General features: G+C 47.7%; 1 protein-coding gene and 1 long non-coding RNA gene across 3 annotated transcripts; both read right to left on the reverse strand.

Annotated features, from left to right (window-relative positions):
• Positions 1-1,330: 1,330 nt before the first annotated feature.
• LOC123404310 lies at positions 1,331-13,135 on the reverse strand. Of its 2 annotated transcripts, XR_006611731.1 has the most exons (3): positions 12,876-13,135; positions 3,725-3,827; positions 1,331-1,862 (listed from the first exon to the last, which is right to left on the reverse strand). It is a non-coding gene; the product is annotated as an uncharacterized LOC123404310 (long non-coding RNA). The 2 variants fall into 2 exon arrangements; XR_006611730.1 differs by lacking the exon at positions 1,331-1,862 and having other exon boundaries at positions 3,423-3,827.
• Positions 13,136-16,348: 3,213 nt separating this feature from the next.
• Positions 16,349-22,423, reverse strand: LOC123403375 (probable RNA-binding protein ARP1). Its single transcript, XM_045097315.1, has 6 exons — positions 21,635-22,423; positions 21,410-21,533; positions 19,519-19,642; positions 17,500-17,533; positions 16,885-17,152; positions 16,349-16,728 (listed from the first exon to the last, which is right to left on the reverse strand). The coding sequence occupies exons 1-6, from the start codon at positions 21,923-21,925 to the stop codon at positions 16,619-16,621; spliced, it is 951 nt and encodes a 316-aa protein (XP_044953250.1). The 5' UTR covers positions 21,926-22,423; the 3' UTR covers positions 16,349-16,618.
• Positions 22,424-26,014: the final 3,591 nt, after the last annotated feature.

Below are 26,014 nucleotides of genomic sequence, written 5' to 3' on the forward strand. Positions count from 1 at the left end.
TCGCTCGCCCGCCGCCTTTACTGATTGCCACGCGTCCCCATGGACCAGCCGCGGCGCCCGGCGCCTCCCGATCCTTATCCTTTCGGTTTGTTCGCTAGGCTTTCTTTCGTCCCTAACAAATTTTCTTTTCCCCATCTCCTTTTTCACAGTCGTCCCGCACGGCCAAATCCACTTCCCACGACCACACTGCAAGGCTCTACATCGTCACCGTCGATGTTGTGTGCAACCCATCGTTGCGTCGGTTATCATTGTTTGCAAGGCACGAGGCGCTCACCGAAAGGGGTTCAACGGCGTTGCGAGGCCACTCGCTCGAAGCATCTAGTCCTGCAAGGACGCTCGCCGGTAGGAGCACCAGAGACTCGCGAATGCTACGAGGCCGCTCGTCGGAAGCGTCCGGTGCTGCAAGGACGCTCGCTAGCGGGAGCCTAGGAGACTCTTGGATGCTGCGAGGACATTCGTGGAAAGGGGATCACCGGTGTTGCGAGGCCACTCGTCGGTAGCATCCAGTCCTGCAAGGACGCTCGCCAGCGGGAACACAAGAGATTCCAGGATGCTGAAACGCTTCTCACCGGAAGCATGTGGTGCCGCGAGGACGCTCGCCGACGAGAGCACCGGAGACTCCCGGATGCTGCGAGGCCGCTCGGCGGAAGCATCCGGTGTTGCGAGGACTCTCGTCGGGTCCGGTGCTGCGAGGACGCTCGCCAGGGGAGTACCGAAGACTCCCGAATGCTGTGAGGCCGCTCGCTGGAAGCATTCGATGTTGCGATGATGGATTTGTAGCGGTGGTCGGCGACGAGCTGACAGTTGTGGCGAGGGGGTTGCAGTAGCCGTGACCGGCGGCGAAGCCAGATGCAGCACCACCGACTGCTACGGCGACCGCGGCAAAGCCGACTGCAGCAACTATGGCTGTTGCGACAAGGGGGTGGCAGCAATGGTGGTCGGCGGAGCCATGCGCATACCGATGAACGCCTTGTTTGCTGGGAGCAGTTCTATAGCAAGGATGAGCGGACCATGGAGGCGAGAGACACCGCGGGGCGTGCGGGGATCTGGTAAGGCATTTCACATTTGATGGCTGAGAAGACAGATGTTGTTTTAGTTCTTTGCAGTCGGATGCCGCCTAGCACGCGACTATATATACCCTGTTTGGTGCATCTCCCGTTCCTTCATTGCTTTGTTAGAAGATAAATATGTTTTTCTCTTCTGTATTTGTAGACTGATTGATACCCATTTACCCTCATTCATCACCACACTATTTAACGGCAATGATTTGCTGCCAGACACTAATTTACTCACCCTCACATCACTCTCCATTTGTCGTGACACAAGCATGTTAATTGGAATTTGGAAATATTCGTGCATTGCTACTGAATAACAAGGGTGACCGTAGGCATCATCCTACTGATTTCTCACGAGAAACATTCGCCTGGCTAGTCATCGATTACAGTGCACCACATTCGTCCGATCAAATACTCCTTCTCAGTCCTCCTCCTCTCACTCCGTGTCCACACGATTACAATGTCGCACACAACATGCATTGCGGCACCACTCGTAGTACGTCGGCGTTGGGCTCTCAATGCTTGGTCAAAGCAGCCATGACCGGCCTGGCATCGGCTATGTGTGGCCGTCACCGGCTTGCAGCATCCCGCCCCTGACAACCCCTTTTGTAGTAGTGCCTCGTGTGGTCCTTGCGGCAGAGTGACGACCTGCTCACAACACCCAACATCGGCTTGGAGCACCAATCCGTTGTCTGCAGCGTTGGCGCCTCGTCGCAGCATCATGTGGCCTGCTCAAGGTCTTCCCAGTCACCGGTCACAGCTTCGGCCCTTGCACCCCAGGCCGACGTTGCAGCCCCGGCGGCACCCCTGAAACATGAACACAGTCCTTGCAGCACCACAAATAAACCTAAAAAGCTCAGATTGTCGCCTCTTACAGCAGGTCAGGCTGGCTATGCAGTGTCGCACCCTATCAAGATGTATATTTGCAGTAGTATATAACATGTACAAATTATCAGATATAGCATTGCCATTATAAAAAGATATTGTGTACAAAACTGTTATTGGATACACCAAAGTACCATTTGTGACTGATCATTGTGACATGCTTTGTGTTGCATAAGGCTAATTGGAAGCAGAAAATGGATAAAAATCTAATGTTGAAAAAACCCGTCAGAAACATGTTGTGGTAATCCGGTAGCTGCGTCGACACCCCTGGTTCAAGATAAGGGAACACAACGTACATAATAGATACTATAACTACTCAAAATCCACAGGCTTCAGGACTCACTGATAACTATGTTTCCTGGCACCACAACACAACAAAGATATAACTGAAAGTAAACATGAGAATGGTTTCATACTTGAACCATACCCATTCATTTATCTCTCAAAACCATACTTGAACCATACCAATTTAGTGTCATTTTTAGCCCAACCAAAACCAAACCCAGTGTTTTTTCCACCCAAGCCAATTTAAACCCAAAACATAACCGTGGGTTTAAATCCAGTACATAACCATGAGTTTGCTTTAATGTACATATGATTACACAAATTGACATGTTAAGAAACAAATGAGATAGAAAAGGCATAAGTGCATCTACAATGGTTTAGAAACAAAGTAATCCTTGAGATACAGTCAACACACAGTAAGAGGCAAAAAGAACATGGCCATGGTTGAAAAGCTCACTAACAAGTGTATTAAAACCAAATTGCTTAGCGAAAGCACAAGAAAACACTTCCGATTTTCATCTGCTGTTTCCCCATAATACATAATTACATAGTGCTTACAGCATGCACGCAGATCAAAGATACTCGTTCTCGGTCGTCGTTGATTATTGCATATAACCAATGCATAGAAACCGGTTTGGACCCATAGTTTATAGCTGCTAATAACCAAACCATTTATACCCATAACCAACTATACCCAAACTGGTTTCTTCACATACCCAAACCAAAACCAAACTAAAAAAATCTCAATCCAATAAAACCTGAACCAATCAAACCCAAAGTAAGAACCGAACCGTTACACCCGGTTTTTTAATAACCATTCTCACGTTTAACTGAAAGTGACTAAGCACCAAGGCATGATTTACAAAAAATAAAAGAACTCACTTCTGGAGGCTATCACCAATGAAAACATCATTATCCTACGTTTGATTCGGTACTGGAGCAGAGGTATCATTAACATGTGCAGTAACTCTCAGAGGAACTGAAAAACTCATCAATCTGCAAACTACCAGTATTCCAATTGCTAGAGAAGCTATTGTCTACTCCCTCTGTAAACTAATATAAGACTTTTTAGACCACTATTTTAGTGAACTAAAAGATCTCATATTTAGTTTATAAAGGGAGTACATTGCAGGAAGCAATAATCAATTTCACAACATTACATGGATAAGTGTAATTTGCTCATAAAGCACACAAATAAAAATATTCTCTCCAGAATTTTTTGGCCGCAAAAGTGAGTGGGTTAAAAGCACACAAACACATATGTCCCATTTGGTTTATGCCCTAGCCGGCCATGCCAAATCGCTGGTGTGCAAAAATAAAATGGTGAACACATAGCCCACCCTTGTCTCACCAGCAATTGACATGAAATTGCACTGGAGAGTTGGGCTAGTATTGGCATGCCAAATAATTGGGCCTAATCCAAGCATTCTATGAATCAAAGGAGCGAGATAGCATGTGGTCAGTTCAGAATTCTACGAATTAAAAGGGCAAGAGCTCACGTTTCTAAGAATAGCACAAACCTTTCCTTCTTCAGATTCTCCTCATGTTCATCGTCCTCTGTGGCGTAGTCATCCTACACACATTCAGATTTTCCAAGCATCTCTGGAAATTCCCAAAAGAAGCAGTTAACACACATGTATGTTGGGGAATGTCGCATGGGAAACAAAAATTTTCCTACGCGCACGAAGACCTATCATGGTGATGTCCATCTACGAGAGGGGATGAGTGATCTACGTACCCTTGTAGATCGTACAGCAGAAACGTTAGTGAACGCGGTTGATGTAGTGGAACGTCCTCACGTCCCTCGATCCGCCCCGCGAACAATCCCGCGATCAGTCCCACGATCTAGTACCGAACGGACGGCACCTCCGCGTTCAGCACCCGTACAGCTCGACGATGATCTCGGCCTTCTTGATCCAGCAAGAGAGACGGAGAGGTAGAAGAGTTCTCCGGCAGCGTGACGGCGCTCCGGAGGTTGGTGATGACCTTGTCTCAGCAGGGCTCCGCCCGAGCTCCGTAGAAACGCGATCTAGATGAAAAACCGTGGAGGTATGTGGTCGGGCTGCCGTGGAAAAGTCGTCTCAAATCAGCCCCAATACCTCCGTATATATAGGTGGGAGGGAGGGGACCTTGCCTTGGGGCTCAAGGAGCCCCAAGGGGGTCGGCCGAGTCCAAGGGGGGAAGGCTCCCCCCCAAACCGAGTTGAACTTGGTTTTGGTGGGTGGGAGTCCTTCCCTTCCTTCCCACCTCCCTTTTTTTCTTTCTCTTTAAATTTTATCTCTATGGCGCATAGGGCCCTTTTGGGCTGTCCCACCAGCCCACTAAGGGCTGGTGCGCCACCCTTATGGCCTAGGGGCTTCCCCGGGGTGGGTTGCCCCCCCCCCCCCCCCCGTGAACTCCCGGAACCCATTCGTCATTCCCGGTAACTCCGAAAACCTTCCTGTAATCAAATGAGGTCATCCTATATATCAATCTTCGTTTCCGGACTATTGCGGAAACCCTCGTGACGTCCGTGATCTCATTCGGGACTCCGAACAACATTCGGTAACCAACCATATAACTCAAATACGCATAAAACAACGTCCAACCTTAAGTGTGCAGACCCTGCGGGTTCGAGAACTATGTAGACATGACCCGAGAGACTCCCCGGTCAATATCCAATAGCGGGACCTGGATGCCCATATTGGATCCTACATATTCTACGAAGATCTTATCGTTTGAACCTCAGTGCCAAGGATTCATATAATCCCGTATGTCATTCCCTTTGTCCTTCGGTATGTTACTTGCTCGAGATTCAATCATCAGTATCCGTATACCTATTTCAATCTCGTTTACCGGCAAGTCTCTTTACTCGTTCCGTAATACAAGATCCCGCAACTTACACTAAGTTGCATTGCTTGCAAGGCTTGTGTGTGATGTTGTATTACCGAGTGGGCCCCGAGATACCTCTCTGTCACACGGAGTGACAAATCCCAGTCTTGATCCATACTAACTCAACTAACACCTTCGGAGATACCTGTAGAGCATCTTTATAGTCACCCGGTTACGTTGCGACGTTTGATACACACAAAGTATTCCTCCGGTGTCAGTGAGTTATATGATCTCATGGTCATAGGAATAAATACTTGACACGCAGAAAACAGTAGCAACAAAATGACACGATCAACATGCTACGTCTATTAGTTTGGGTCTAGTCCATCACGTGATTCTCCTAATGACGTGATCCAGTTATCAAGCAACAACACCTTGTTCATAATCAGAAGACACTGACTATCTTTGATCAACTAGCTAGCCAACTAGAGGCTTGCTAGGGACGGTGTTTTGTCTATGTATCCACACATGTAAATGAGTCTTCATTCAATACAATTATAGCATGGATAATAAACGATTATCTTGATACATGAATTATAATAATAACTATATTTATTATTGCCTCTAGGGCATAATTCCAACAGTCTCCCACTTGCACTAGAGTCAATAATCTAGCCCTCACATCATCATGCGAATTACATTGTAATAAATCTAACACCCATACAGTTTTGGTGTTGATCATGCTTTGGCCGTGGAAGAGGTTTAGTCAGCGGGTCTGCTACATTCAGATCCGTGTGCACTTTGCATATATTTACTTCCTCTCCCTCGACGTAGTCGCGGATGAGGTTGAAGCGTCGTTTGATGTGTCTGGTCTTCTTGTGAAACCGTGGTTCCTTTGCTAAGGCAATGGCACCCGTGTTATCACAGAACAAGGTTATTGGATTCAGTGCGCTTGGCACCACTCCAAGATCCTCATGAACTGCTTCATCCAGACACCCTCCTTAGCCGCCTCCGAGGCAGCCATGTACTCCGCTTCACATGTAGAATCTGCTACGACGCTTTGCTTGGAACTGCACCAGCTTACCGCACCCCCATTAAGAATAAATACGTATCCGGTTTGGGACTTAGAGTCGTCCGGATCTGTGTCAAAGCTTGCATCGACGTAACCTTTTACGGCGAGCTCTTCGTCACCTCCATACACGAGAAACATCTCCTTAGTCCTTTTCAGGTACTTCAGGATGTTCTTGACCGCTGTCTAGTGATCCACTCCTGGATTACTCTGGAACCTACCTGCCATACTTATGGCCAGGCTAACATCCGGTCTAGTGCACAGCATTGCATACATGATAGAACCTATGGCTGAAGCATAGGGGACGGAGCACATATGCTCTCTATCTTCATCAGTTGCTGGGCACTGAGTCTTACTCAATCTCGTACCTTGTAAAACTGGCAAGAACCCTTTCTTGGACTGTTCCATTTTGAACCTCTTCAAAACTTTATCAAGGTATGTGCTTTGTGAAAGTCCTATCAGGCGTTTTGATCTATCCCTATAGATCTTAATGCCTAGAATGTAAGCAGCTTCTCCTAGGTCCTTCATAGAGAAACTCTTATTCAAGTAATCCTTTATGCTCTCTAAAAACTCCACGTTGTTTCCAATCAGCAATATGTCATCCACATATAATATTAGAAACACCACAGAGCTCCCACTCATTTTCTTGTAAATACAAGATTCTCCAACCACTTGTATAAACCCAAATGCTTTGATCACCTCATCAAAGCGTTTGTTCCAACTCCGAGATGCTTGCACCAGTCCATAAATGGATCGCTGGAGCTTGCACACCTTGTTAGCATTCTTAGAATCGACAAAACCTTCGGGTTGTATCATATACAACTCTTCCTTAAGGAAACTGTTAAGGAACGCCGTTTTGACATCCATCTGCCAGATCTCATAATCGAAAAATGCAGATATTGCTAACATGATTCTGACGGACTTAAGCATCGCTACGGGTGAGAATGTCTCATCGTAGTCAACTCCTTGAACTTGTGAAAAACCCTTTGCCACAAGTCGAGCTTTATAAACGGTCACATTGCCGTCAGCGTCCGTCTTCCTCTTAAAGATCCATTTGTTCTGAATAGCCTTGCGGCCCTCAGGTAGTACCTCCAAAGTCCACACTTTGTTCTCATACATGGATCCTATCTCGGATTTCATGGCTTCTAGCCATTTGTTGGAATCTGGGCCCACCATCGCTTCTTCATAATTCGCAGGTTCATTGTTGTCTAACAAACATGATTGATAAGACGGGATTACCGTACCACTCTGGAGCAGCACGTGGTCTCGTCGACCTGCGTGGTTCGACAGAAACTTGAACTGGAGTTTCATGATCATCATCATTAACTTCCTCCTCAGCCGGCGTTGCAACGACAGAGGTTTCCCCTTGCCGTGCGCCACCATCCAGAGGGATGAGAGGTTCGACAACCTCGTCAAGTTCTATCTTCCTCCCACTCAATTCTCTCGAGAGAAACTCCTTCTCGAGAAAAGCTCCGTTTTTAGCAACAAACACTTTGCCCTCGGATTTGAGATAGAAGGTGTACCCAACTGTCTCTTTTGGGTAACCTATGAAGACGCACTTTTCCGCTTTGGGTTCCAGCTTTTCAGGCTGAAGCTTTTTGACATAAGCATCACATCCCCAAACTTTAAGAAACGACAACTTTGGCCTTTTGCCATACCACAGTTCGTATGGTGTCGTCTCAACGGATTTTGATGGTGCCCTATTTAAAGTGAATGCAACTGTTTCTAATGCATAACCCCAAATGATAATGGCAAATCAGTAAGAGACATCATAGATCGCACCATCTCTAATAGAGTACGATTACGACGTTCGGACACACCATTACGCTGTGGTGTTCCAGGCGGTGTTAACTGTGAAACAATTCCACATTGTCTTAAGTGAGTACCAAACTCGAAACTCAGATACTCACCCCCACGATCAGACCGTAGGAACTTGATCTTCTTGTTACGATGATTTTCCACTTCACTCTGAAATTGCTTGAACTTTTCAAATGTTTCAGACTTGTGCTTCATCAAGTAGACATAACCATATCTACTCAAATCGTCAGTGAAGGTGAGAAAATAACGATATCCGCCGCGTGCCTCTACGCTCATCGGACCACACACATCGGTATGTATGATTTCCAACAAGTCACTTGCACGTTCCATTGTTCCGGAGAACGGAGTCTTAGTCATCTTGCCCATGAGGCATGGTTCGCATGTGTCAAGTGAATCAAAGTCAAGTGACTCCAAAAGTCCATCAGCATGGAGTTTCTTCATGCGCTTTACACCAATATGACCCAAGCGGCAGTGCCACAAAAATATGGTGCTATCATTGTTAACTCTAACTCTTTTGGTCTCAATGTTATGTATATGCGTATCGCTATCAAGATTCAATATGAACAATCCTCTCACATTAGGTGCATGACCATAAAAGAGGTTACTCATAGAAATAGAACAACCATTATTCTCTGACTTAAAAGAGTAACCGTCTCGCAATAAACAAGATCCAGATATAATGTTCATGCTCAACGCAGGCACTAAATAACAATGTTTAAGTTCATCACTAATCCTGACGGTAACTGAAGAGACACTGTGCTGACGGCGATTGCATCAACCTTGGAACCATTTCCTATGCGCATCGTCACTTCATCTTTCGCCAGCCTTCGTCTATTCCGCAGTTCCTGTTTCGAGTTGCAAATATGAGCAACAGAACCGGTATCGAATACCCAGGCACTACTACGAGAGCCGGTTAAGTACACATCAATAACATGTATATCAAATATACCTGATTTTTCTTTGGCCGCCTTCTTATCTGCTAGATACTTGGGGCAATTGCGCTTCCAGTGACCCATACCCTTGCAATAGTAACACTCCGTTTCAGGCTTAGGTCCAGCTTTGGGTTTCTTCGTCGGATTGGCAACAGGATTGCCGATCTTCTTCGAATTGCCCTTCTTGCCTTTGCCGTGTCTCTTGAAACTAGTGGTCTTATTCACCATCAACACTTGATGCTCTTTACGGAGTTCAGACTCTGCGACTTTCAGCATCGCAAACAACTCGCCGGGAGACTTGTTCATCCCTTGCATGTTGTAGTTCAACACAAAGCCTTTATAGCTTGGCGGCAGTGATTGAAGGATTTTGTCAGTGATAGCCTCTTGCGGGAGTTCAATACCCAGCTCAGCTAGACGGTTTGAGTACCCAGACATTTTGAGCACATGTTCACTGACAGACGAGTTTTCCTCCATCTTGCAAGCATAGAATTTATCGGAGGTCTCATACCTCTCGATCCGGGCGTTCTTCTGAAAGATAAACTTCAACTCCTGGAACATCTCAAATGCTCCATGACGCTCAAAGCGACGTTGAAGTCCCGGTTCTAAGCCATACAAGACTGCACATTGAACTATTGAGTAGTCCTCCTTACGTGCTAACCAAGCGTTCTTAATATCCTGATCAGCCGTAGCGGGTGGTTCGTCTCCTAGCGCAGCATTAAGGACATAATCCTTCTTCCCAGCTTGTAAGATTAGCTTAAGATTACGAGCCCAGTCTACAAAGTTGCTTCCATCATCTTTCAACTTAGCTTTCTCTAGGAACGTATTAAAATTCAGGATGACTATCGCGTGAGCCATGGTCTACAACACAAATATATTCAAAGTGGACTTAGACTATGTTCAAGATAATTAGAGTTTAACTTAATCAAATTATTTGCTAAACTCCCACTCAAAAAGTACATCTCTCTAGTCGTTTGAGTGGTTCATGATCCACTTACACTAGCTCAAGTCCGATCATCACGTGAGTTGAGTGTAGTTTCAGTGGTAAGCATCCCTATGCTAATCATATCATCTATATGATTCATGATCGACCTTTCGGTCTCATGTGTTCCGAGGCCATGTCTGCACATGCTAGGCTCGTCAAGCTTAACCCGAGTGTTCCGCGTGCGCAACTGTTTTGCACCCGTTGTATGTGAACGTTGAGTCTATCACACCCGATCATCACGTGGTGTCTCGAAACGACGAACTGTAGCAACGGTGCACAGTCGGGGAGAACACAATTTCGTCTTGAAATTTTAGTGAGAGATCACCTCATAATGCTACCGTCGTTCTAAGCAAAATAAGGTGCATAAAAGGATTAACATCACATGCAATTCATAAGTGACATGATATGGCCATCATCACGTGCTTCTTGATCTCCATCACCAAAGCACCGGCACGATCTTCTTGTCACCGGCGCCACGCCATGATCTCCATCAACGTGTTGCCATCGGGGTTGTCGTGCTACTCATGCTATTACTACTAAAGCTACATCCTAGCAAAATAGTAAACGCATCTGCAAGTACAAACGTTAGTATAAAGACAACCCTATGGCTCCTGCCGGTTGCCATACCATCGACGTGCAAGTCGATATTTTCTATTACAACATGATCATCTCATACATCCAATATATCACATCACATCGTTGGCCATATCACATCACAAGCATACCCTGCAAAAACAAGTTAGACGTCCTCTAATTTTGTTGTTGCATGTTTTACGTGGTGACCAAGGGTATCTAGTAGGATCGCATCTTACTTACGCAAACACCACAACGGAGATATATGAGTTGCTATTTAACCTCATCCAAGGACCTCCTCGGTCAAATCCGATTCAACTAAAGTTGGAGAAACCGACACTTGCCAGTCATCTTTGAGCAACGGGGTTACTCATAACGATGAAACCAGTCTCTCGTAAGCGTACGAGTAATGTCGGTCCAAGCCGCTTCAATCCAACAATACCGCGAAATCAAGAAAAGACTAAGGAGGGCAGCAAAACGCACATCACCGCCCACAAAAACTTTTGTGTTCTACTCGATAAGACATCTACGCATGAACCTAGCTCATGATGCCACTGTTGGGGAACGTCGCATGGGAAACAAAAAATTTCCTACGCGCACGAAGACCTATCATGGTGATGTCCATCTACGAGAGGGGATGAGTGATCTGCGTACCCTTGTAGATCGTACAGCAGAAGCGTTAGTGGACGCGGTTGATGTAGTGGAACGTCCTCACGTCCCTCGATCCGCCCCGCGAACAATCCCGCGATCAGTCCCACGATCTAGTACCGAACGGACGGCACCTCCGCGTTCAGCACACGTACAGCTCGACGATGATCTCGGCCTTCTTGATCCAGCAAGAGAGACGGAGAGGTATAAGAGTTCTCCAGCAGCGTAACGGCGCTCCGGAGGTTGGTGATGACCTTGTCTCAGCAGGGCTCCGCCCGAGCTCCGTAGAAACGCGATCTAGAGGAAAAACCGTGGAGGTATGTGGTCGGGCTGCCGTGGAAAAGTCATCTCAAATCAGCCCCAATACCTCCGTATATATAGGTGGGAGGGAGGGGACCTTGCCTTGGGGCTCAAGGAGCCCCAAGGGGGTCGGCCGAGTCCAAGGGGGGAAGGCTCCCCCCCCAAACCGAGTTGGACTTGGTTTGGTGGGTGGGAGTCCTTCCCTTCCTTCCCACCTCCCCTTTTTTTTTCTTTCTCTTTGATTTTTATCTCTATGGCGCATAGGGCCCTTTTGGGCTGTCCCACCAGCCCACTAAGGGCTGGTGCGCCACCCTTATGGCCTATGGGCTTCCCCGGGGTGGGTTGCCCCCCCCCCCCCCCCTGGTGAACTCCCGGAACCCATTCGTCATTCCCGGTACATTCCCGGTAACTCCGAAAACCTTCCGGTAATCAAATGAGGTCATCCTATATATCAATCTTCGTTTCCGGACTATTCCGAAAACCCTCGTGACGTCTGTGATCTCATCCGGGACTCCGAACAACATTCGTAACCAACCATATAACTCAAATACGCATAAAACAACGTCGAACCTTAAGTGTGCAGACCCTGCGGGTTCGAGAATTATGTAGACATGACCCGAGAGACTCCCCGGTCAATATCCAATAGCGGGACCTGGATGCCCATGTCGGATCCTACATATTCTACGAAGATCTTATCGTTTGAACCTCAGTGCCAAGGATTCATATAATCCCGTATGTCATTCCCTTTGTCCTTCGGTATGTTACTTGCTCGAGATTCGATCGTTAGTATCCGTATACCTATTTCAATCTCGTTTACCGGCAAGTCTCTTTACTCGTTCCGTAATACAGGATCCCGCAACTTACACTAAGTAGCATTTCTTGCAAGGCTTGTGTGTGATGTTGTATTACCGAGTGGGCCCTGAGATACCTCTCCGTCACATGGAGTGACAAATCCCAGTCTTGATCCATACTAACTCAACTAACACCTTCGGAGATACCTGTAGAGCATCTTTATAGTCACCCAGTTACGTTGCGATGTTTGATACACACAAAGTATTCCTCCGGTGTCAGTGAGTTATATGATCTCATGGTCATAGGAATAAATACTTGACACGCAGAAAACAGTAGCAACAAAATGACACGATCAACATGCTACGTCTATTAGTTTGGGTCTAGTCCATCACGTGATTCTCCTAATGACGTGATCCAGTTATCAAGCAACAACACCTTGTTCATAATCAGAAGACACTGACTATCTTTGATCAACTGGCTAGCCAACTAGAGGCTTGCTAGGGACGGTGTTTTGTCTATGTATCCACACATGTAAATGAGTCTTCATTCAATACAATTATAGCATGGATAATAAACGATTATCTTGATACAGGAATAATAATAATAACTATATTTATTATTGCCTCTAGGGCATAATTCCAACAATGTAAACCGATGACACAACCGAAAGCAGTCTTAGTCTGGACCACATAAATCTGTGTATGGAAAATTAAACGACATCTTACCTCTCACCATTCTTGTGTGTCTCCTGGTCTCCTTCCCAGCGCCATCCAATCTCAACCCGATGGCAGCGTTGCGGACCTCTGGGGACTCCACGGTTGAGCAAGTATTGGGGCTTCTACCTTCTCCGACAACGGGGTGTACGGGAGCTGACACATGCATGGGGTGCCAATCTTGGAGCAAAGGAGGAGGCTCTCCATGGCATCGCTGATGTCAGGAAGAAGGAGCAGGTATGTGACGTCTTCACCGTGAAAGCCATTGACGAAGAGAGCTGCACGGGAGGGGGGGGGGACGGCGAGCAGAAGATTTGGTTGCCTGAGTGCACGCAATGGCTAGAGGCGGCGATGAGGACCGTGTGGGGCGCGGCGTACATGAGAATTGAAGGGAGAAAAGGGGGAGGGGCGGACGACGCAAGTTCTCAAGATGCCCTTGCGGCAGATGCTTTGGGAGAGGGGGGAGATCATGGCCTGGTGGTGGTCATGGCCAATCGGGAGCGAGGGACATGCGGGAGGATCGTGTCTATTTTTTTTTTACCATGTGGAAGTAATGCGAGACGTGAGGAAAAGGGAGATCGAACGAAGCGACCCGAGATATTTTTGCTGCATCGAATTCGTAGGTGAGAGGAACGAGGTGGGGAGGTAGATGGTTTTTCTACGAATCGGTTTTTTTTTCTATATTTAGTCGATTGGTTTATGGAGGAATGGAAAAAATCGGTGGAACTGCTAGCGGTGGCAGTGCTAACGAGGGGAATCTGTCGGTCGAACCATCACGACGGCAGATTTCCCTTTAATAATAGAGATTCTGGGTTGAAGAAACAAAGATCCAACAGTATGCAAGACAAAACTATGCTTCTACATTATCGTTTTCTCGGTGTTGTACGTTGTTTCAAAAGGATGCAAGAAAAACTATCCTGTAACAGTAGTACCGAGTGTTGTAGGAACAAACGAAACAAATGTTTAATATCTTCTTTTTTTGCGGGAACAAACCATGAAACAAATGTTAACTAACGAAACAAATGTGAATATCTTCTTTCTTTGCGGGAACAAACCATGAAACAAATGTTAACAAACTAAACAAATGTTAATATCTTTTTTTTTGCCGGAACAAACGATGAAACAAATGTTAATATCACAAGGCTGCCACATAGATACGTAGATAAACTGAAACAAATGTTAATATCACAGGGATTTCGAGGCTCACCTCTGTTAGAGCAACTCTAGGAGACTCCTTATATCGCGGATTCATATCGTGTGTTCACAATTCGCGAAAAACGTGTTCTGTGGTCTGGTACGCGCTATGGTCTACGGCCGAACAGACCCCGCATCATGGAACTGTAATATTATGTTTTACAGTTCTGCGATCCGGGGTCCGTTCGGCCACACCCCGCGCCAGCCCGCAAACTGTAAAATTGAAATTCGACACTTTAACATCAATTCCGATGATTGACTTCAAATTTAAACAATTAAACATAATTTACGTACAACTTAACCATAGTTTTCAATCAAGACGCAAAAAAACGTCATGCAAAAGCAACCATCAACTTTACCACCATCTTCATCATCGTAATCGTTCTCCTCCATCGGAAAAGAACCTTATGCAAAAGCCACCATCACCACCCCCCCTTCCCGTGACCAACATCTTCACCATCATCACTCTCCACCACCGCCACCCATTCCCCCACCGGCACCTAAGCCATCCGACCTTGCGGCTATCATCCGTCTTTTCAAGATCTCTCCCTAGGCAAATCATGTCATTCTTTGGTGACGACGTATATTTCATTGCGGTTCATAGTCACGATCTTGTTCTCCTCAGCAAGAAGCTTGGTCAAGGCCTTGTTCTCGTCGGCAAGGGCTTTCCTATCCTCATTGGCGGCCTTGCACAACCCCTCTTCCTTGAGTATTTGCCACTTTTCTTGCTTCTCTTGCGCTTTCTTCTCGGCCAACTCCTTCTTTGCCTCCAATGTCTTGGCCACCATCAACTCATTTGATTACATCATGGTATCTATCTTATCGCGCGTCAACTCCTTATTTGCATGGTGTTCTATTGGGATACTTTGCCATCATGCGAAAGAATTGATCCTCTATACTTTGCCAATATTGCTTCGCGGCTTGGTTATTGTCGGTGCACACATCAGGAGACACAACTTCCCAAGCCTCGATCAAGATTTCATCTTCCAAGTGCATGTAGTTCTTCAATCTTGCACAATCTTTTGCTTGTTCTTGGTCGAACACCCCCTTGTCAACCTCCTCCACCCCATCTTCTTCCTCACCGTGATCATGCACGCCATCGTCTAACTCATTATAATCTCGGGGCTTGATCGATGTCGGCGGTGTTGTCGCCCAACAAGTGCACAAACTCGGCACCTGCATCGTGCAAGACGTCGCTACAATTACGCTCAATAAGTCACGAACAAGCGCAATGATGAATAAACAAACAAGTAACGAAATCAAAGTTTCATACCTTGCGCCCATTTCGTTGAACATGTTGGAGGCGGCAGCAACATAGTCGTCGGCGGACATCCTCGGGGCTGCTCTTGCCGGTACAGGGGGGCTGTTGGTGGGGTAGCTCTTGCGGCCGTCCTCTTGCGTTTCACACCCGCTGTCAACAGGCGCACGTGCCTTACCGACGAGGGCTGCGGAAGCGTCGCCCTGTGGCTTGCGGGGTTGCGTGGTCGAGGTTTGCACGATGGCTGGCGCGGCATGGCTGGCAACGAGATCTGGCGGAGGGGTTGACGAGTGGAAGACTTCGACGGTGATAGGCGACGGCTCCCAGGCTTCCATGGCGGCAACGGGCGGCCGTGGATGGTGGTCCGGAGCGGGCGCAGGGAGATCAATGAAGGCGGAGAGAAGGGGAAGCGGGAACGGCTTCCCGGAAATGCCTCTCCCACCAAAAATCGCTGCCGATAGGGGTTAAGCTCGGGGCATCCTCCCAGCATATGAATCTAAAGGTTGAGGACGAACTTTTACCGTACCCCGTATTTTTTTTACAGTCCCGCGTCCGATACGGGGTTTGCTCAGGTCACTTTTAACGCGCGAAACTGTAAACTGGCAGTTATTTTGCGGCTCGGTGCGATACAAGGGTCTACTAGAGTTGCTCTTATTCATTGTGGTGCATCAATCTTGCTTTGGACCGGAGGTTGGTTTTGGGTACCGTTTATACAAAAGTATAGCAGATTAAAAAAACGATTGCATTTACATCGTCGCTCTTCTAGATAATTGTTTGATCAGGCTACTGTGGTGTGGCCATCTCCTTCAGTGATTTTAGCGTTAAAAGAGGGTTCACAATGTTTATTAATGTGCATGAAAATTTAAAGATACCACCTCTGTATTTTTTACAAGACATTTTTAGAGTCTATGACAGTGTTAAAAAACGTCTTGTATTAAGTTACAGAGGCAGTATATGTGTGCAAGAAAGGTGTTAACCATTGAATATTTTTGCCCCGTTGGAATCGCATACTGCATACTCATAGACATAGAGGAGACGAATACCAGCGGCATGCCTCCGGGATTTATTCTGGCAAATTCCATTTTCTGCCGTGAGAATCAGTTTCGCAATACAATGGATTCACCAAATAAATGCAGTGCAGAAATAGGAAATGAATCAGAAATAATGAAAGAACAAATATTTGGATGCTATTCTTTTTTTTTTTTCAGTCAAGAAACGAGTATTTGGTACTCCTTTGCGGACCACTAATAGTCCTCTCCAGATCGGCGTCAAATCATTTTGGCAGAGTTTTCAGTTCAGCGAGTCAGTTCGAGGTGTTTTCCTCTGAATTTGATCTTTCAACAGGCGCTGACGCTTCTTGGTTATCTGTGTTTGTAGCCTCAGCTGCAGATACAGTCTGAGTTGGTTCTGAACCTGCAACGTATGTCAGCAGAAAGCGATGAGTTTACTTCATAGTTTGATCAAAGAAGATGGAACATAGTTGCTGATTCGACATAGGAATAACATGAGTATGACAACAGCAAAATGTTTATTTATTTTGGTGATCTAATGAAACTGGGAGTGACATACCGGATACATCATCAGACTGTCTTGAGATTGCACGAGGGGGCAACTGGAGTCTGAAATTAGGAGGGAGCGTAGGCGCTGCCTGGAAAGAACCCTCACTCTGCTGCTGAAAGAACGGCGGCCGAGCAGCTTGCTGCTGCAATGGCGAGAAGCCAGCCCTAGGATTCTGGCCATTTGTCATGTACCCCATGTATGGGTATGGTGATGTTGAAGGGGATGTTTGGCCATACTGCTGAGAGTAGTATTGCTGCATTTGAGAATTGTAAAAGGCCTGCATACAAGTATTCAGGCATTGCAAGGTTTCAGTCAGTTCTCAAATAGAAAATAAGTGGGTCTGTATTGCGCTCCAATGTCTGGTTTTTGTGGATAAACTGTGCAACTTGTGGTTTCGAATTCTCAAAAAAAAGTGCAGCTATCCAAAATGCAGTTCTAAAGATTGCCAGTATTTAAAGTTTAGAATGTGACTATAAAATCCTGATTTCAGATCATTTAAACGTGTTCTATATATATGTTGGGTACTGCTGGCATTCACTAGAGCTGATGTACAAAGCAGCAATGGCTTGTGATGGAAATAAAACAACAGAAATAACATCGCAAGAGATGAGTACGGGTGCTTGCCTGCTGGTATGGATAATCAGGTGGGTACCAGTACCTGCAAAAGTTCACATAACTTAATCAGTGCCTTATTAGGAAGATCGATAGGGATCAAGCCTAGCGCGAGCCCACCATTGTCTCTCAGAGACATATGTACCAACAACCATGGCTGTAAAGCTCAAACATTCTTATTTCAGGAAGTAAAGGTATGTCCAGCTAAAACCAGGACCACATCAAACGAGCAGTCCTTCCTCTGCTTTCATTTTTTGCAGTATTCAGAAACAAAGTGATTGCTTGCAAGAACCTAAACACGGTTGGCCAGTCACAAATTGCCCCGACAAGATTGTGGTAGTGAGAAAGGACATGGCTGTCCATATATGAGTGAAAAAAATGCAGAAACCTGACGCGGTTCGTAATTTTTTCCTTGCAGAAACAACTCAAGTAGTAGCAGCAGTACTTGTTCCTGGACAGACCGGTCAAGGAATCCAGCGCCAACGATCTGTACCACAGGCTCTGCCCACTCCAATAAATTTCACATATGGGGTACGTCAACCGCAACCCAACAGCAGCGCTGCGTCAAAAATATAGCAAGTGGCACCAGAGATCTGGAGGCAGGCACGCATTAAACTCTCCACGCAAGGCAAGCCAACGGAGCGAAGAGAGCGTCCGCAGGCAAGGCCGCACCCCATGACATGGTGGTCTATGACTCTAGACTAGGAGAAGTCAGCAGATAGAGAGAGAGACGGTGGGCCCCGCAGGGTTGAATGGCCGTCGCGCGGCCACATTTATGAACGGGCCTGCCATGAGGGCCCAACACGCGGGGGGCTGGCGTGGTGCGGCAGCGGAAGCGGAAACCGAAAGCTGTGGCACGAAAGCAACGCGACCTGATTGCTGACCTGACCTCGCTCGCTCCGAGCGGCGTGTAGTCAGAGGATTAAAATACTATATTTTTGCTGAGTTGGGTGAGAGAGAAGAGAAGAGAGAAGCGGACTCTTCGTGAAGAGCTAGCACGTGCTCCTAGGTGCTTTGTGAGAATGAAATGTGAGTCATATATGATAAAAATAGTACTATTTTAAAACTAACTATTGTACAAGCTAGCTATAAGACGGGCTATAAGACTGCTTATAGCCAGCCGTTGGCTATACTATTAACCATGCTCTCAGTCGGGTTGGGTAACTGACAAATCAGCCACTACTACTACCATAAAGAAGACCAACTGCCAACAAGGCAGCAACAACGTCTATTCCTACTACTCCTATGTGTGTTCCTCACTCCATCTAACTGTTTTAGCCGTCTATTTACGCCATCGTAACATCAAACTGTTTCACCTCAGGATATGAATGTCTCTGAACCACAAGAGTGCAGCCGGCAACGTCTAGGTTGGTTCTTCACTTCGGCTAACGGATCGGTCGTAGTCTGGCGTATCACACCCCCACCGTATCAAACAAAAACTATTTACCTCGGGATCAGCGTGCCTCTGAACCACGAAAAATGCAACCACTATGACATGGGCCCGTCACTACCAAGCCGATGCTTTGTACCCATCTCTGTCTGATCTTTTTTTCAACTTAGTGATTGAGAAATTACATGTGGCGATACCATTCCTTAAGGTTCATAAACGTTTTGCTGATGTGTTATACTAGTTAATGTTGAAAGAAAATAGGATTGTGCCTTAATACCTAAGATACAACATTTACACGTCATCATAGGTAAAAATGTTTAATAACCAAATCATTAAATATAGAGATAATTTTTAAGAAACAATACATTGGGTTAGTAGTCGCTTAAGTTATTAAATGCTCCTATATAATAAGGTGCTATACAACGATGCATTGGCACAGGTTGACAAAATCTTATTAGGAAACTGGGTGATTAACAGAAAGTCTTATCCCTACTCAAGTGATGGTTCTGAACCTGCAGTGCACCCAGGTCACCCACGATGTGCACTGTACGATACGACGATGCATTGCGATTTTAAAGCGGAACTGGCAATGATACATACAGCGGACAGGAGTACATGGGGGATATGGTATCGGCACTCACCCGTACTGTGAAGGGTGGTAGAACATGGCGTGAGGCGGGGTGGGCATCTGCTGGTGCATCCTGCCGCCCATGTATGGCGGTGGGCCCGAGGAGGGCTGCTGATCCGGCCCGCGCGGGGCCCTACCTGCAGGCACACAAACAAAATAATTTAGGCATGTCACACCATTGTTGGGCTGCAGAGGAAGCGACTCGCGCCCAAGCAAACAAACAAATAAATGTGCCGTGAAGAGGTAGCAGATCACGCATGTATTTGCAGGCAGGACATGAGGGCAGGGCAGGGGGGGGGCCACGCGGCCAGGCGTTGCAAAACAGTTGGATGGACGGACTATGCAGTTGCACCGGGAGGGAAATGCCATGTGCCCTCCTACTACGTTGGACCGGGACACACATGCATGCTGGATTGATCATGGATGGGTGATTTCCTACGCTCGTGTATATCTTTTCGAAGGTGTGTTGGTTGCCTAGCAGAAACCTTTCGATTTTCATGAAAGGGAAAAGGACACCAGAACCAGATGTGTTCCTCTGCCTGCATTTTGGCCAATCCTTTTTTTTTTAAAGAAAATAATCTTCCCCGAGAATAATGATGGAGGAACTGTGGAGGGTTTTTTTTATGTACACATTGCGTAGATTGGCGCGGTGTCAAATAATTCAAGACTTTTCTTAGCTAGCTTGCACTACAACCTACTCCAGTCTGGTACCCGTGCGCTGTACTGCACCCTAACCATAAGATTTGTGAAAATACTAAATAAGACATAATGCAAGCTCAACATTAATCTTTGCAGGGGGGAATAGTCAATTGTTTTATCATGAAAAAAACGGATGAGAAAAAGTTCAGCGCAACGCCGGCGTTCACCCAATCATTTGGAAAGCACGACCCAAAATCCCAAATCAATAAAGTAACACCAGATAAATATGAATATCACGAGCGACCAATTCAAGCAAAAAGCGCAACGAGTTGAAGCAATCCAAGCAGCAACATGCAGCAGCGTCCCCTAGCTAGGCTCGTTGACATGGCAACCACCAGACTGAAACCCTGTCAAAGGCTAAGTAGGAGACTAGTATATGCAACGGAACTCTTTTCCGATGCCGTGCCCTGATTTTGACCAGAAAGGCAAAGTGGACTGATTCCCGATTCTCTTCTCCAGCGATGAACTAACATGCACCGCCCCGCTTTACACCGCATCCCCGCTGGAACGCTTCGTAAGCTTGTAATTCTTTCCCAATGCGCAGCAACAGCAAAATGCAAGCTCAGACCCGTCGATCATAACCACCATTGATTGATTCTCCCACTACTCCCTCCTCCATCAACCAAAAAACCTTAATTGGTTCCTAACCATGAAATTATAAATACGATACTCTAATTGTATCAAAATCGTAGTCATATCTCCAACTGAAGAAGGGCCATATTTGTGGAGGCCGGAGTGGTAACTGATAGATACAGTTGCAGTAACTGAATGCAGAGGCCAGGCTGGGTCGGCCACATGAGTGTGCATGTCTGACAGCCGGAGCATGCCGCCCCTCCCCTCCCAATGCAGAGACCAAAGTGCTCCAAGTCGTCGTCCTGCTTCGTCTGGGCTGGCGCCCCAGTCTTTTAAAGCTTTTAGCAGCTGGAGCTGGGCCCCGCCCATCAACGCGGCGTTAATGGGATCCTCCTCCCTTATCATAACCCGCTGGCTAACACGCACGCAAGGAGGAGGAGGAAGGAGAAGGAAATACGCGTGCCCTAATCAATCAAGCTTATCCTGCTAGTAGTCGCGTACGGCGGATCGCCGCTGATCATGTCGCCGTTATTACTGCCATGCACATGCGCGAGCAAACGGAAGGGAGGGAGAGGAAAATATAAAGGAGAGGGCATTGATTCGGTGTTTTTTTCTTCTTCGCTGTTGCTCACCTCTCTGGGGCGACGGCCGCGGCGGGCCCATGGACGCAATGTTGCAGTTGGCGCGCCGGCCGGCGATCATCGGGTTCGGGTTCTGCACCGCCTGCTGCGCCGACTCCGGGTCCCGGAACGTCACCTGCACACACACAGATACAGAAGATACAGAAGATGAGACCAACAGATCGCCGGCGATGGCGTGTGCGTATCGGCGAGAGGGAGGGGAAGGGGAGGGCGTACGAATCCGTAGCCCTTGGATCGGCCGGTCTCTCGATCGGTGATGACGACGGCCTCGAGTATCTCGCCGTACTCCCGGAAGTGGTCGTGCAGCCCCGCGGACGGCGTCTCCCACGCCAGCCCGCCCACGAACACCTTGGTCAGCGTCGTGTCGCCGAACCGCGACCGGTGGTACGGCACCCCGCCGCCTCCACCACCACCTCCACCTCCACCTCCTCCGCCACCCGGCGCCTGGGCCGGCGACGAGGCGCCGCCCGCGGGGGACGACGACGATGCCGCCGCCGTCGCCGCCATCTCTTCTAGGCTCTAGCTGTAGCTAGCAAGGACGCAACCGCGCGACGGAGTCGACCCCTTGTTCGCCCGCGGTCCTCGCTGTTCCGGTCTTGTGGATGGATGGAGGGAGGAGTCGCCAAAGTATTTTGCCGGGATGAAACAAAACTGTGGAGGGATAGCTGAGCTACCCTGGACTCTGCGGGAGACTTTACCCGATCGGTCCGCGGTCAGCCTAGTGGTTTCGGCCGGGCCGGTTCGGCCCGATCCGGCAGCCTCCCTTGCACCTGACGACTACTACCCCTCCTACTCGCTCGATCCCGGCGGAAAGCTGCTCTTCCATAACCCAGCCTCCGCGCCTCGGAAGAGATGGGGCGGGAGGAGGAGGAGGATATCACAGCTGGGAGGGGAGGGAAGGGAAGGGGGCGGCCGTGCGCTGGAAGAGATGGTTCGTTCCCGGGGTGGGATGACAGCTGCATGACCTTTTCTAGAGCCCCATATAGTTTCCAATGGCCATACGACTACACGATCGACCTACCTCTGGTTGTATTCCATTGCGTTGCGTTCAAATCAAAATCCTTTTTCCTCGCGCTGGAGCCGTATCATCGCAGCCACCTTCCCTTCCCTTCGCTTGCCCGGCCCCACTTGGGCGATTCGCCGTGCCCCGACCCGTCCCTCTCGGCCGATGGATGGATCGCTCCAGGCGGGAACGTGGTGATTAGCAGCGCGCGCGCCAAGCGGCGGCACGTCTGCTGCGGCTACGCGCGTGTGGTGTGGTGCGGTGCGGGTTCCGCTAGCTATTCTAGCTAGGTGCACCGCCTCTTGCCCTTGGTTGGGTTGCGGTTGCTTGCGGGCTTGTTTCTCCTCCGGCTTGCCCGCGTCGGACACGCCACTTTGGTTTTCGCCTCGTGCGCAATGGCCCCACACGCTAGCGCCGTCCCACTGTACGTACCGTGGCGAGATTAGCTGCTCGAGCGTGCGTGCGTGCGTGCGTACGGAATATTTTGTGCACTAATGGTAGTCTGTCTAGCTGATTAAACACTGGTGGTAGTAAAAGCGGGGTGATGTATAAGGAATGTGTGCTCGGGGCTACGTAGACGGGTGCGTGTACCGGTCGTCATTTGTTGGTTGTATGTAGGAGTACGTACGTATTACTATGATAGTTAATTAATGGGAAGGGAATTTGTGTGGAAAGAGCAACAACCGGGAGCGGGCTGTCGTGGATATCACTAGGTGCGTCGTTGGCGACTCTTCCTCGCGCTGACCGTGGAGATGGTCGTTTCTCTCGGGCTGGCAGTGGCAGGGAGGAAGGTACGTCCGTCGTTGGTTTGTTAGTTATCCACGAGATTATAGTAGAGTCATCGGGGCGATGTCAGCGGCGCTTCCGTCCGCTGTGCTGGCTGGTGCATTGCTGCCGTGGACGCCATTAGTGCAGGATTAATAAGGGATGTACGCTTTGACCTCTCGGCACAACCTTTGATCCAATGTGGTTCTCTTATTATAGGGTAAATGTCTTTCCGTGTGTTTGGATGTAAACATTGAGCCATGGAATTCGGTATTGGCATTCGTTAGCCCGAATACCACAGTTTAGGTGGTCTAGATATTGGACCGTGGCATTGAAGCTCGATATTCGGCGCAGTGAGCAAACGCTTTGCACCCTTTTCTTGAATTCTTTGGTCGTGAGCTTGGTTTTGGGCTGATTTCCTCGCCCGCGCCATGCCGCGCCGCATATCCTCGCCCGTGCGCCCTCGCACGTCGCACCGCATTCTAGCTAGCCGCCGCCGGTTACTATCGATGCTGGCCTCGGCCACAGCCGCACCACCTCCGACCTCCTCCCTTTCCGGCTCCGGCCTCCTTCCTTTCCGGCTCCGGCCTCCTCTCTCTCCTTCTCCGACCTTCTCCTTCTCCGGCCTCCTCCCTCTCCGCCTCCGGCCTTCTCCCTCTCCGGCCTCCTCCCTCTCATGATTTGGATAGTCAATTGTGTTCACAAATTTCTAAATGCCCAATTCCGTACGTTGTGCATCCAAACATGATTTGGCATAGTTCCTCCGTATGAATTCCAGGAGCCCAATACATGAACATCCAAACACTATGTGTGACATTGAAGCTCAATATCAATGTCTTGGATATTTGGCATTGGAGTCAATTCTGTTGGAAATATGAGCAATTTACCAAAGGATTTTATTAAAAGAAAATCTAGGATAAACCTAACCATCATAACTAAGACGGAAGAAGACATGCAATATAGAGATGAAATGACAGAAGACAGGTGCACATATGATCTAGAAAAGAACATATGCATAACCGTTCTATATAGACAAGGTACCATAGGAAGTGATGAGCAGACACGGTACATATCTAGAAGAGATACTATAGCAAAAAGTTGCGATAGAAACTGAAAGAAGAAGAACATGAGTACGTACTGAGTTGCATCAGCAGGATTGGTGTTGGCGTTGTCGTTGGCCATGTTACCAGAGAGGTGGTCGACGTCAGGGAAGTAGTCGTCGTTCGGAAAGAAATCGTCGGTGTCCGTGATGGAAGCCAGTAGTCGCGCTGAGCGCTCCCCAAAAACCTCATCGCCCTTCTCCCGTACAGGACTCGAAGAGACGGAGTTTCGGAGGCCTACTGTCCCGACGAACGGTGCACGCTGCAAGACGGGATGAGGAAGAACGTAGCAGTAGCACAGAGAAAGGAACCGGTGGCGAGAGGAACTTCTGATGCGTTCTTCTGAAGAGGAGCGGCCTCTCTTTTATAGGCGCAGGAGAAGAAGGCGAGAGACCAGCGACGGGATACGAAACGAACAGACAAAAGCAAAACTGCAGCGTTCGGTTTCAATATCCACTAGCAAAACATTCAGCTTCTCCGAATGGACTTTTAAATACCAGTCGTGCGTGGCAAAAATTTAGTTCGACTCATTCCCGCAACCCGCGGCGCAGCGCGTCGTGACGAGGCGAGGCGGGCGGCGGAGGAGGAGCGCGCGTGTATGTCTCTATTGTTCTCAAGCTCATACATGTGTGGAAACATCCTCCCTTATAAGGAGGTCCAACTCCCACTAAACTAGCAATATGAGACTAAACATTTTCACCTCTTGCGTTGCACAAATGGGCTGCGTGGGCCTCTAGGATTTATTAGGAATTATATATTGGGCTGGCCCAAATAATTGAATAAAATTCCAGCAATCCCCCACCAGATCCCAGAGGCACACAAAAATTTGCCTTTGGTTCCAAAACACTGTTTTATATACTGATACTGCAGTGGAGACTGTTAAGTTGAACTTCCACCTAGAACTCTATGCTACACTAGTAAGCAACTTGAACAGTGGACTAGGCCTTGAACTGCAAGTTTTCTGCAAAACTAGATTCACACAGAGGTTTGATCGATACTAGGCTACCGTAGAACTTCCCCGCGGGTGGAGCTTATGCGTCATACTCCAAGACCTTTCATGAGTTTACTAGAAAGCACCCTACTCTCATAGATTGCGACGTTAACAATCAGACTCATATAGGCATGTTCTTCAAAAGATGTTCTGCAGGATAACATCTCTGCTTCAATAAGCCACTTAGAACATATTAAGATGTACATCAATCTGCCATGCAGTTTTAGGAAAGTATTGCATCTTTATGGAGTGGTATTATTAATGATAAGGATACTTTCCTCTCAGTTGACCAACAGCTTGTCTTCCACATCTAATTCACGGAATCTCCGATCACAAAGAATAGGTTACCACTGTGAACAACTCAAATTGTGGGTCTCATACCCATCTCCCTCGATGCATTTTCTATCACATTACGTGATAGACCCTTAGTAAAAGGATCTACCAGATTTTTAGATGTTTGGATATAATCCAATGCAATAACTCCGGAGTTTCTCATTTTCCTGACCGATTTTAACCTTCTCTGAATGTGTCTTGATGCCTTCATGTTATCCTTTGAGCTGCTCACTTTCGTGATCACAGTTTGATTGTCGCAGTTCATAAGGATACCCGGTACAGGTTTCTCGACAACCAGCAAGTCACTCAAGAGCCGGCGAAGTCAATCTGCTTCGACCGTAGCTGTATCTAGTGCTGTGAGTTCTGCTTCCATTGTTGACCTTGTTAAGATCGTTTGCTTGCAA

This window comes from Hordeum vulgare, chromosome 6H, assembly GCF_904849725.1.
Source record: "Hordeum vulgare subsp. vulgare chromosome 6H, MorexV3_pseudomolecules_assembly, whole genome shotgun sequence".
Classification (NCBI taxonomy): domain Eukaryota; kingdom Viridiplantae; phylum Streptophyta; class Magnoliopsida; order Poales; family Poaceae; genus Hordeum; species Hordeum vulgare.

Bases quoted from the DNA above. Each gene is read 5' to 3' on its own strand.
- LOC123403375 (XM_045097315.1), bottom strand. From the start codon at position 21,925: ATGGCGGCGACGGCGGCGGCATCGTCGTCGTCCCCCGCGGGCGGCGCC. The intron at 19,643-21,409 runs GTGAGCAACAGC...GTGTGCCTGCAG, and splicing joins GCGGCCGTCGCCCCAGAGAG to GTAGGGCCCCGCGCGGGCCG. The intron at 16,729-16,884 runs GTATGTCACTCC...CATACGTTGCAG, and splicing joins ACAGTCTGATGATGTATCCG to GTTCAGAACCAACTCAGACT.